Source organism: Populus nigra, chromosome 1 (assembly GCF_951802175.1).
Source record: "Populus nigra chromosome 1, ddPopNigr1.1, whole genome shotgun sequence".
In the NCBI taxonomy this organism is placed as follows: domain Eukaryota; kingdom Viridiplantae; phylum Streptophyta; class Magnoliopsida; order Malpighiales; family Salicaceae; genus Populus; species Populus nigra.
The window spans coordinates 49,602,640-49,615,105 of record NC_084852.1 but is presented as its reverse complement, the minus strand read 5'-3'; the positions used below and the strand labels follow the sequence as shown (position 1 = coordinate 49,615,105).

At 31.1% G+C, this 12,466-nt stretch overlaps 2 protein-coding genes across 3 annotated transcripts; one reads left to right on the top strand and one right to left on the bottom strand.

Moving 5' to 3' along the window:
- Positions 1-284: 284 nt before the first annotated feature.
- Positions 285-1,728, bottom strand: LOC133692412 (delta(12)-fatty-acid desaturase FAD2-like). The gene has a single exon (XM_062113724.1). It carries the CDS (start codon positions 1,621-1,623, stop codon positions 439-441), a length of 1,185 nt encoding a protein of 394 aa, XP_061969708.1. The 5' UTR covers positions 1,624-1,728; the 3' UTR covers positions 285-438.
- A 5,605-nt stretch (positions 1,729-7,333) lies between these two features.
- LOC133689634 (nucleolar complex-associated protein 2-like) lies at positions 7,334-12,333 on the top strand. 2 transcript variants are annotated; one of them, XM_062109622.1, is made up of 11 exons: positions 7,334-7,497; positions 7,809-7,945; positions 8,276-8,347; positions 8,435-8,980; positions 9,388-9,690; positions 10,130-10,459; positions 10,580-10,786; positions 10,960-11,046; positions 11,236-11,330; positions 11,421-11,555; positions 11,766-12,333. In XM_062109622.1, exons 1-11 carry the CDS (start codon positions 7,479-7,481, stop codon positions 12,172-12,174), a joined length of 2,340 nt encoding a protein of 779 aa, XP_061965606.1. In that variant the 5' UTR covers positions 7,334-7,478; the 3' UTR covers positions 12,175-12,333. The 2 variants fall into 2 exon arrangements, with proteins under 2 accessions (XP_061965606.1, XP_061965689.1); XM_062109705.1 differs by having other exon boundaries at positions 7,356-7,497; positions 7,809-7,892.
- The last annotated feature ends 133 nt before the right edge of the window (positions 12,334-12,466 follow it).

Here is a 12,466-nt window from a genome sequence, read left to right as displayed (position 1 = left end):
TAAATTATGTATTTTAAGGTGTTTGGACATTTGTATTGTTTATTTCATTTTTATTTTAATTGTATTATATTATTATTTACTATTTAACTAAAATTATCAATATGTGATTAGTTAAAATATTTATCTTATAATTTTATAATTCAAGTTTATAATCCAATTTTATATTATATATTCCGTGACATGTCAACCTTGATTTTATAATCTAAATTGCTTCTGTCTAGTCTAAACTCTAAAGACAAAGCTTTATCCACTCAAGTAAGAAGACAAGAAACGCTGAAAAGTTGAAATTTTTTTCTTCATTAATTTATAGCCCAAACAACACCTTAAGAAGGCTACCCGTTTTCCCTTCATCATGGATAAACATTAAACAAAACACGGCATATTCGTCCTTTTTCAGGCTTACCTAGCCTAGCTATCTTGATATTAATGGCAGAAACATTAGAACTTGTTCCTGAACCAGAAAACACCCTTTTCATCTGGCTCAACATACAAACACTCTCCTGCCTCCCTCCATAAAGCCTTGTAAAATGGAGTAGAATCAAACTGGTAGTACTCACCCAGTATTGGCTTGATTGCTATAGTAGCCTCCATTGCATGATAATGAGGTATTGTAGCTACAAGATGGTGAGCTACATGTGTGTCTGCAATGTTATGGAAGACCTTGTTCAGAATCCCATAGTCCCTGTCCACAGTTACCAAAGCTCCTCTAAGCCATTCCCATTCAGTGGAATCATAATGTGGCAATGAAGGATGAGTGTGCTGCAAGTATGTGATGGTGACAAGGAATCCATTAACAAAAATTAATGGTACCCCATAAATGCTCATCACAAATGCTAGTCCTTGTGTTATAGCAATGCGGTAGAGCACAAATGTTGTAGCAAAGATGCCTAGATCAGATATGTAAATATGAAGCCTTTCACGATCAGAATATATGGGGCTGTAGGGATCGTAGTGACAAGCAAAGCGATCGTAAGGTCGCCCGGAGGCGTTGAAGGTTAGGTATAAGGGCCAGCCAAGCAGAAGTTTGACAGCAAGACCTAAAGCTCGGCCTGGTGGATTGTTTAGGTACATGGAATACCATGGGATTTGGGACTTGGGCTTCGGGACGAACACTTCGTCGAGGTCGAGGCACCCTATATTTGAGTGATGGCGGCGGTGGCTGTATTTCCATGAAAAGTATGGGACAAAAAGTGCAGAGTGGAGGATTAAGCCAACTGTGTCATCGACCCACTGGTAGTCACTGAAGGCATGGTGACCACATTCATGAGCAATGACCCACAGACCAGTGAGAATGCAGCCTTGGAGAATCCAGTAGATTGGCCATGCAATATAGGCAAGATGAGATGGTAGGAGGTGGAAGTAAGTGATGGCAATATAGCCCAAAAGAGAGCTTATCAACAGGTCATAAACCACATAGGAGAATGAACGGAGAAGGGATCTTTCAAAGCAATGGGGTGGGATGGCCTTCTTGATTTGGCTAAGTGTGAATGGAGGCTTCGTGCCTGGAACTTTCTTGATATGGCTGAAGCTTTCTTTTTCTTCACCCTTGATATTAGGGTTAAACACTCCCTTGGCTCCCATAGTTCTGTTAAACTTAAGCTTCCTTGCAAATCCTGAAAACATGATCAATTGAGATGTAAATTTTTTGGTCTAGCTTTAGCATTCTGATCTGAATCTAATTCTATATAACTACGTACGTAGATGCAAGCTCAAAAGTTGCTGACGTTGTACGTAACCACATAAGTAAGCTTCTGTCATAAAGAATACATATATAGTACTGGAATATATACTAGCTAGCAGATGAATGAGAAAATTAATAAATGGATTTTTGATAAACAGAATAAGAATAAGAATAAAAGAAAAAAGAAAAAGAATAAGAACCCGTGAGATTATTATAACTTCAACTTTTATAGAAGCTCAGCTTAGCAATCAATTATTTTATTTTATTTATTCATTTATTTATTTTTCATTTAAATGGAAAGAAATTCATGGCAAAAACTTAAAACAGAGAATATTGTTAGTTTTCCTATGACAATTTCAATATCTACTCTCCATCCATTTTTGATTTGTGGGAGATTAAGGCCGATCTAGTGAAACGTTACCAAACAGCAACACTAATATTGAACTTTGATAAATTTAAATTTAAAATATTTGGATACTATTTAATTATAAATAATATCAAACTTAGTTTTCGACACTGAATATTAACTTGAAATAATAAAAAAAATACACGAATTGTAGAAAATTAACATAATGGAATTCTAAAAAAGTTTTTTATTTTATTTTTTACTATTATGATTTAGTGGATTAGAAGAGGGTAAAATCATTATTTAATTAGACTTTGAATATGAATTAGCTAGTAATAACAGCAAAATATCAAACTGCCCTTTTTCTTTTCTTTTTTTACAATATGAGACAAAAGATTGGCAATTTTTTCACTCGTGTGTGATAGAGAAATGTATTTAGTTAAAGATAAAATAAATACGTTTTAGGATAATTTTAAAGTAATTTTTTATAAAGAGATATCTCATTTTTATCTTTTTTTTTAATGGTAACCAAACACTACTTGTAATTTTTTATTCTGAGACAATAATACCCCTGATACATGCTACTTAAAAAAAATCTTCTTAGAATGTGAGGGATTTTTATGGTACTGGAAAGTATGAGTGATTTCTTATTAGTTATTTAATTATTTTTAAGTTCACAGTAAAAAACCAAGAAGATGAAAATAAATAAAATATTACTATTTATCTCCATATCATTATAAAATTTAAATATGATACAAAAAGTGAGAGATTGGCATGCAAAAGCAGATTCCAGAATATATTAAAATATTAACTCGTCAAAAATCAAGCTTTATGGTATCCACGTGGGGTGGGTGCGACTATATATGCCGTGAAAGGCCTCCACCATTCTTTAACCAGAATCTAATCCTGTGCTTTTAGTCACACCATGCATTGAAGCATCATTTCACTGTCAAGCACAGGGATTTCAAGTTATATAATCTACCATTTGTTTGACTGTTGCTTTACCGCAGATTATTTAAATTTTTTTAATATAAAATATTTTAAAATATAAATTAAAAAACCTGTTCAAATATCTTATTAAATAAATTAATAATCATTTATATAAAAAAATCATTAACAATAACAAAAAAAATTAATAAAATTAAAAAATAAATATAAATCAAGATATTAAATAATACAAAATAAAACATTCATCTAATTTTATATACTAAACTTGTTTATTAACTTGAAATAGTAAAAAAGATACACAAATTGTAGAAATTTAACATAATGAAATTCTAAAAAAGCATTTTTATTTTATGTTTTATTTAGTGGATTAGATGAGGGTAAAGCCATTATCTAGACTTTGAATATGAATCAGTAATAACAACAACATATCAAACTGCCCCCTTTTGTTTTTTAACAATATGAGACAAAAGATTGGCAACTTTTACACACGTGTGTGAAGGAGAGAAATGTATTTAGTTAAAGATAAAAAAAATAAAAATATATATGTTTTTAGAATAATTTTAAAGTAAATTTTTATAAAGTGATATCTAATTTCTTTTTTTTATTGATACAGTAACCAAACACTACTTGGGATTTTTCATTGTAAGACAATAATACCTCAAATACATGCTACTTTAAAATGAAAATTAAAAAAAAAACTTATTAGAATGTGAGGGCTTTTTATGGTTTTCGAGAGTAATTAGTAATTTTCTATTAATTATTCAGTTATTTCATGTGTTTATTTTAAAGAAAAAAAATAAATGAAACTTATAAGCCATTAAAAATAATAAAAATATATTCACTTAAAAAAATTATATTTATATTATTTAATAAATAAAAAAATAACTAATAAAATATCCTCATTTATTTCCATATCATTATAAAATTTAAATATCTTTATGGTATCCAAGTGGGGCGTGTGTGACTATATATAATTATTTAAAGCACATCGTGAAAGGCCTCCACCATTCTTTAACAAGAATCTAATCCTGCCCTTAAAGTCAAATCATGCATTAAAGCATCATTTCACTGTCAAGGATAAGGACTTCAAGTTATATAATTTCCCAGTAGTTTGAACAGTGCTTCACCACATATTATTTAGATTACTTTAATCTATTTTTTAATATAAAAAAATTAAAAATATAAATTAAAAAATCTATTCAAATATCTTATTAAATAAATTAATGATCATTTATATAAATTGATAAAAAAAATCATTAACAAAAACTAAAAGAAAAATTAATAAAATTAAAAGATGAATGTAAATCAAGATATTAAACCACGCAAAATAAGACATTCAACTGATTGTATTTACTGAACTTATTTATTAAAATCAATAAAAGATAAATCTACAATCTAAAAAACTCATAACTTAAAAAAATAAACAAGTGAAACTGACTAAATAAACTTATGCCCAAAAAATATATTATGCAAGGTCAAACACATTAGTAATATTTTTTAAAAATATTTTTTTTATTTTTAAAAATAAAATTTATTTGTAAAAAAACCCAAAAAAATTCTAAATGAATTAGCTTAACATCTTGAAAAATAAATAAATAAACTAATTAAAAAATATAATATTAAAAAAACAAATGCAGAGCTATAAGATTGTATGAAGTCGAATATCTTACAAATCAAATGTCAAAAGATGAAATTAAGGAAAACACAATTAATTACACAAAATGATCTAAAAATAAGGATAAAAAAAACACTAATTAGAGGGCAACTAAAAATTTCATTTGATATGTGTTTTGTAACGGGTCGTAATTTATTTTTCTAAAAAAACATTAAGTATACAGACTATTTTGATATGATTTTTTTAAAATAATATAAATTATAAGTGTAAATAAAATTTTTTATCCAAACATATAATAATCATCTATATAAATAAATAAATAAAAATTGTTAATAATAACTGAAAAAGACACTGAAAAAAATAAGAGATGGACATAGTTCAAGATATTTGATATAGTAAAATAAGACATTTACATGTTTGTGTCCACTAATTTTGTTCATTAAACTCAATAAAAGATAATAAAAATAAAAACACATATAAAACAGAGTGAATAAAATAAAAGGAAAAAAATTATGCATGGCCGAACATATAAGAAATATTATTTTAAAAAAAGTATTTTTTTTGTACAAAACAAAACCTATTTGTATAAAGTAAAATAAAAAATCAGCAAAAATTAAACACAAACAAAATAGCTTTTTTTTAAAAAAAAAAAACCTTTATCCAAAAACAACTTACAAAACCCACGGTTTAAGTAATAAGACGGAGACAAACTAATAGAAAAGAATACGAAGGTAAGCACAAAATAATTTTTTCAAACAATGTAGAATGATAAAATTATAAAATATAATGAGGAAAAAAAGAATTCCTAACCATATTAACACTTAAAACTTGTGACCCATGTCATTAAATTGAAAGCATTACAAATGAAAAAATCATGAAACCCAATCCCAAATAAATCAAACACCGAAGGATGTATCTGAGAAAATAATCAAGCATATAAAAAATTTAATTAAAAATTAAAGGTGAAAACCAAAATAAAAAATTATTTTGAGAGCATTTAAAAATTAAATTACAGGGTTAAATTAAAAAGGAAAAAAATTAACAAAAAGAAAAGAGAGATCAAAAGAATGAAGTTTAAATTGAAAAAAAAAACCAACATAAACTTTGATCGAAGAATAAAATTGAATACTATTAAAACTTTAAAAACAAATCAAAGGGTTAATGACAAATCAAAAGAATGAGGTGGTGAAAATAATATATAAGAAATTATAATTTAAGGACTGAATTGAAAATATAAAAAAACTTTTTTAAAAGGATCAAGAACAAAAATAAATAATAAAAATATAAGGATTAAAATTGAAAAACCAAAAGAAAAAAAGACAAACTGCTAGACCACCACCGACATGCTCCTCGCTAGAAGGAAGTGCACGTGACATGGCAAAATGATATTCTCGGACAATCAGTGGCATCACATGTGCAGTTGAAAGAGCGCAGACGCCACCAACATGTTGGGACGTGAAAAATACGCGCTAACAACTTTTCAGAATTTAATATTAAAAATAAATGTTAAATTATTAAAAAAACCCCTCATAACCCTAGAAATAACAAATAAACCAATGTGAAAGAACTAAAACACCCTTGAATGCATAGAAGCTATTTTGTCTTATCTAAGGGCAAATAATTATGTTATTTATTTTAAAGTTTGTACAAAGTAAAAAAAAAACATTGATCAGCAGGTTTAAATTTTCCATAGAAGAATATTTTTACTATACAAAAAAATCTACAAAGATAAAGATCAATGTGTCAGCATAAAAAGATCAAAATACTCTTATATCCCAGTCTTTTAACTTTTCCATCGAGTAGTATAAAGATAAATTTACTATAACAATCCACAATAAATTATATTTATTACGGTGAATTCACCATGTATGTTAGAGTTTTGTTTAATATATATTAGAATTTGAGAGAGTTGGATGGGTTTTATTAATTAATTACTCATTCATTAACATCCTAAGGCGTCTCTCTAAATAAGTTATTTTCCCTTGAATTAAGGGTGCATGAGTTAGGCAAAATTGCATGGTTACGAGAATTAATCTGAAATTGACTTGATACAACAATGAATTGAATGAATTAATTACAAACCAACAGGTTAATTTTAACTATGATTTTTTTAGAATTTTTGAAACAATATTTGATTTATAAAAGATCTGAATTTTAAATCGATATCTAAATTTCGATCGACTTTCGAACATTTTTTTGGAATCATTTATGGAAATATGACACTTATTTTTCCCGCAATATATTTGCAAAATTATAATATTGTTTTCTTCACAAATAATGGCTTTAAACGAACATGGGCAGCTAAAGATTTGGTTTGGCCATTATAAAAAGGAAAAAATGGCTCATATCAAAGTTTAGATTTCATAAATTTTGATATTAAAATTGAAATTTACACCTTTTTTTTTTGTTATTGTTACCCAAAAGATTCAAACAAAAATTGATAATGAGAAAAAAATAAAATTATAATGAAAATTAAAAGAGTTGATTAATACAAACCAAACCTCATAAACCTCACAAAAAAAAAATTCCCAATTTTCATATGAAATCTGATCTTAATTAATTATTAATATCAACAACTATCTTTTACCACATCAGTTTGCGATCTTTATTAATCAAGTTTATCCTTTATTTTAAAATAACCCATAAAAACACATACATTTCAAAGCCCACTTTCTCTTGATGGGCTTTCTTGATTATATATATAACAGTTGTGGGCCCAAATAAAGAAAGGTAAAAAAGAATAAACCCCTCCAAAAAGAAAAATTAGGGTTTTAGCAGCTCAGTGAAGACAACTTGAAAAATCCTGTTTTTCTTCAAATTATTGACCTTTTTATAAACATTTTCTCTTCTCATAACAACAGGAGCAGCTTTCTATATTCAGTTTCAACATGGAAGTTGAATACCCAGGTTTGCTTTCTCTCAATGTATTTTTTTTTGTTTTTTTTTAATGGTTAAATTTATTGCTTTTAATCTTAATTTGATACGGGTTTTTCATGGTTAAGATTATCGAATTATTTACTAAGTTAAAAACCCATGTTTTTTTCTTGATTATATATAGAATTATTAAAAAAGATTGAAGCTTTCTGTGCTTTTTTTTTTTTCATTTTTTGGATGGGCTGATGGTGCTATTCTGTTTGTTTTTTCAATTCGGTTGAAGGGTTTTTGAGTATTTGCTGATGGGTTTTTTCCTATTCTTTATTGGTGATTGATGATTTCAGTTAGGGATTTAGAGCATGTGGCCAGTGATGAAGAGGATGTGGATGAAGAAGAGAAAAGAAGTCGAAGGAAGTCGAAGAAGTCAGGTAAAGTGGTAGCTAGAGAGCATAAAGACCAGTTGCAAAGGCTTAAGGAAAAGGTTAGATATGCTTTATTCTCCAAGGATGATATGTTTTGTTAAATAAATGGATAGCTGAGCTGAGATGTCATACTGGGTTCTTGGATGACTTTTTGCATGGGGGTTTTTAGGAGCTGAATATCGAGACAAGTAGATTCTCTTGATTGCAGATTAGGTTGCAATGCTTCATGTTCGAGTACTTGAGGTTCTCAATTCCACGTGGAATGTTGGCATTTGAAGGATTTGGGAGATTGTTAATGCTTAGCGAGTGGAAAAAATGAAATGAACCTTCTGTTTTTCTTAATGCCTTGTTGATTGTGAACAATTTGCTAACAAATTAATTCTTAACAGGATCCTGATTTTTTCAAGTACCTGGAAGAGCATGATAAGGAGCTTCTAGAATTTGATGATGAGGATTTTGAGGTAAGTATGCATAATATTCTCTTACGTAGATTTTTTATGTGATAATCACTATCAACTGGCGCAATCATGCTGTTAAAATTTGTGCAGGAAGATGGTGATACAGATGTGGAGGATGCGGATATGCTGGTTGATGAGGAAGTTAGGGACCGTGATATTACAAAGAAAAACGAGAAACCATCTGACAATGTTATTACTACTGCATTGGTTGAGTCCTGGTGTAATTCAGTTCGAGAAAATGGAAAAATAAGTGCTGTTCGTTCTCTTTTGAAAGCTTTCAGAATTGCATGCCACTATGGTGATGATGGAGGTGGTGATGCTTCAGCAAAGTATACTATTATGTCTAGCAGTGTATTCAATAAAGTGATGTTATTTGTATTAAGTGAAATGGATGGAATTCTTCGTAATGTGCTGGGCCTCCCTGCTTATGGTGGGAAGAAAGAGACTGTAAATGATCTTCTGCACACAAAAAAATGGATGAACTATCACCACCTGGCGAAGTCTTATCTTGGGAATGCCCTATATGTTTTGAACCAAATGACTGATACACAGATGATATCATTTACTTTACGCCGTCTCAAATTTTCATCTGTGCTTTTAGTTGCCTTTCCAGCTCTCTTAAGGAAGTACATTAAGGTACGAACAATTTGTCTCATCATTTTCTTATTTTTCAGATTTTTCTATGTGATTATTCTGATTACCACTCGATCAGTTGCACTGGAGTGTGTCAGTTCTGATGAGTGGTCTTGGAGTTGGTGCACTTTAATTCCCCTAGTCAGCTGAGATCATTAGATTTTGACCATCTTCAATGCTCGCTCTTTTCGTTGTGTATATCTAGTAATGGAATGCTTCTTAACTCTTTTACTTTAGATGATGGTACCTGAGACACTAGACTGTGACTTTTGGTGTTTAAGAGGCATGAGTTCTTTTGATTCTTTGTTGATGTTGGATTGGTTTGAGTTACCGTCAATCAGTTTAATACCAAAGTCTTATGGGCATCATTTTGGAGCAGGTGATAATTTTTTCCCCTTGATTTGTTTCAGGTTGCTCTTCATTTTTGGAGTACTGGAGAAGGTGTCCTCCCTTTGGTGGCCTTTTTCTTTTTAAGGGACATATGCATTCGGATTGGATCTGATTGTTTGGATGATTGCTTCAAAGGGATATACAAAGCCTATGTTTTGAACTGTCACTTTGTAAATGCAGTAAAGTTACAATATATTCAATTTCGTGCAAATTGTGTCATAGAACTTCTTGGGGTGGACCTGCCAACTGCATATCAACATGCCTTTGTTTTCATCCGCCAGTTGGCAATGATTTTACGAGATGCAATTACTATGAAAACAAAGGTATTATGAAAATTTTCCTTTTCAAATAAAGAGTACTTGTCTAATTATTCAATCTATTGGTGAATTTAGTTCATCTAATTGATTTGATGTGGTAGTGGATTAGGTGCCTGTCAATAAAGTTACAGTATATTCAATTTGATGTGGTAGTAGATTTTCTCTTAATATTGATGTGTGAATTCATCTAGCTGAATGGCATTAAAGGATCAATGTAGCTGACCCCAACTAGTTTGGGGTTGAGGCTTGGCTGTTGTATTGAAGTGTGAATTCAATCTTCCTGTATTCTATGCATCTGTACTATCAAGCAATTTGAAATATGCTAGTCTTTCTTCTTTTCTTTGTATTGATTTAAATTATTATTTATGCAGTTCTCAATTATCTTGGAAGTGATGCTAAAATTTCACTAACTTATTCTTCTCCTTGCCGCTCACTGTTTCTATAGGATTCATTTCGCAAGGTTTATGAATGGAAGTTCATGAATTGCCTTGAACTTTGGACTGGAGCTATCTGTACCTATAGCTCAGAAGCTGATCTCAGGCCTCTTGCTTATCCACTCACCCAAATAATTTCAGGGGTTGCCCGTCTAGTTCCTACTGCTCGATACATTCCCCTTAGATTGAGGTGTGTTAGAATGCTTAATCGGATTGCTGCTTCTACTGGTACTTTTATACCAGTTTCCATGCTGCTTTTAGACATGTTGGAGATGAAAGAACTGGATAGGCCACCCACTGGAGGTGTTGGCAAAGCTATTGATTTGCGTGCTGAACTAAAGGTATGTTTGACATTTTCTTTTTTTTAATGTTAATTTACATTGTTTTTGTTCTCATGTTGGGCAAAAATCCCCTAAAGTATGCCTTTTCAATATATTGACTTTTGTGAATTTTTCTGTTAGGTGAACAAGTCTACCCTGAAGACACGAGCATTTCAGGAGGCATGTGTGTTTTCCGTGGTAGAGGAACTTGCTGAACATCTAGCTCAATGGAGCTATTCTGTTGCTTTCTTTGAGTTGTCTTTCATTCCAGCTGCACGATTGAGGAGTTTTTGCAAGACTACCAAAGTTGAAAGGTTCCGGAAACAAATGAGGGAGCTTATTCGTTGGGTATGTATTATGCATAATTCATATGTGGTCTTCTTTAGATAGAATTGTCTGTATTAGGGTTGGAAGATTGTTGTATCATTCATTTTTATGACTGTTATGTGTACAAATAAATACATCACATGTAACAAAAAGGTCTTGAGCAGTACTGATTTTTTAGCCCATACATGTCCCAGATTGAGGCTAATTCCAAGTTTACAAATGAAAAGCGCATGTCAGTCACTTTTCTGCCAAACGATCCTGCTGCAGCATCCTTTCTTGAGGTATTGCTATTTCATATCATTGTTGCTTCCTTTTCACTGTGTTGAAGTTTTTCCATAAACAAATAGCCGTTGCTTTTGTACACAGAGCCATGCTTTGTTCATCAAGGATTTGTTTTGGCCTTTTTTCAGATTGCTGTCTCCGTATTGTTAAATCAGGATTTCTGATGTGCTTAAATTAATTCGTTACAGGATGAAAAGAAGTCAGGGGCCAGTCCTTTGTCACAGTATGTGGCAACCATGCGTGAAGTAGCACGACAGAGAATTGATTCATTGACAGAATCCAGGTTACCAATTAGTGTTCTCATGCTTTATGAAACAAATCTTCAATTGTTTTAGACAGCTGATTTGTGCAACTTATGTGCCAAAATTTTCAGTGTTCTTGTGGGTGAGCATTCATCTGTCTTCCGAAACAAGATACCAGAAAGTGACGAAGATGATGATGATGATGCTGCTAATGAGAAAGGAGCTGTTGTCTTTAGTTCCTCCTGGTTACCAGGAGGTACACCCGAGTAAGTGATCCCATCTGCCTCTCCCTCAATTTTGAGTTATTGTTCCATATTTGTTGTTTTGAAGATCATCAACAGTTACTGAAATTCTCAACAAAATCATCATCTACAGTGATTGACGTCAATCAATTTTAACAGTCTGATGCCTTTATTTACACCCCTGGCAATCTAACTTATCAATCTGACCCTGACCCACTCGACCTTGGTTTACAGGGCTAAACCTTCCAAGAAGGAGAAGAAGAAAAAGAAGAGAAAGGCAGAGCACCAAGAAGAGCTAGCTTCAGATGAAGATGTTGTGGAGGACCTCATACTCAGTTCTGACGAAGATGAATCATTGGATGACTCTTCTTCTGATGAAGATGAGAGCCCGAAACCACTGCCTAGTAAACCTCAGAGTAATAAGCAGAAACGTCCTACAAACTTGTCCAAGAAGAAGTCTCTTCTGAAGAAGTCGAAGACGAAATCTTCAGCAAGTGACTCCGCTTCCAAAGGTAATGTTGACAGTGCAAAACCCACGCCTTCTAAACAGCATAGAAAGAAGCAAAACGCACCCGCGAACCTATCAAAAATGGATTTACCATCCCATGCAAAGAAGTCCAAGAAGAGGAAGATAAGTAATTGATGAAACATAGGAAATGATATGGTTTGATTTGTTGTATTCAAGGCAGTTTTACAAAACATGTTTTCTCATTTTTCTTTCCTCACTAGCCAATTTTGTGGATTCGCAAAAAAATTGTACGGGAGGGAATTTTGGTCAGTTAATACATTACTTTTGAGTTAATCAGCTTTTACGTACATATAATTAAACTTATTTAATTATCCTAATTAACTTTCTCATAATTATAAACCATTTTTTTATATTAAAATGTAAATCATGGAACTTATCGAATTGAAAATTTAACAAATGATTTTTA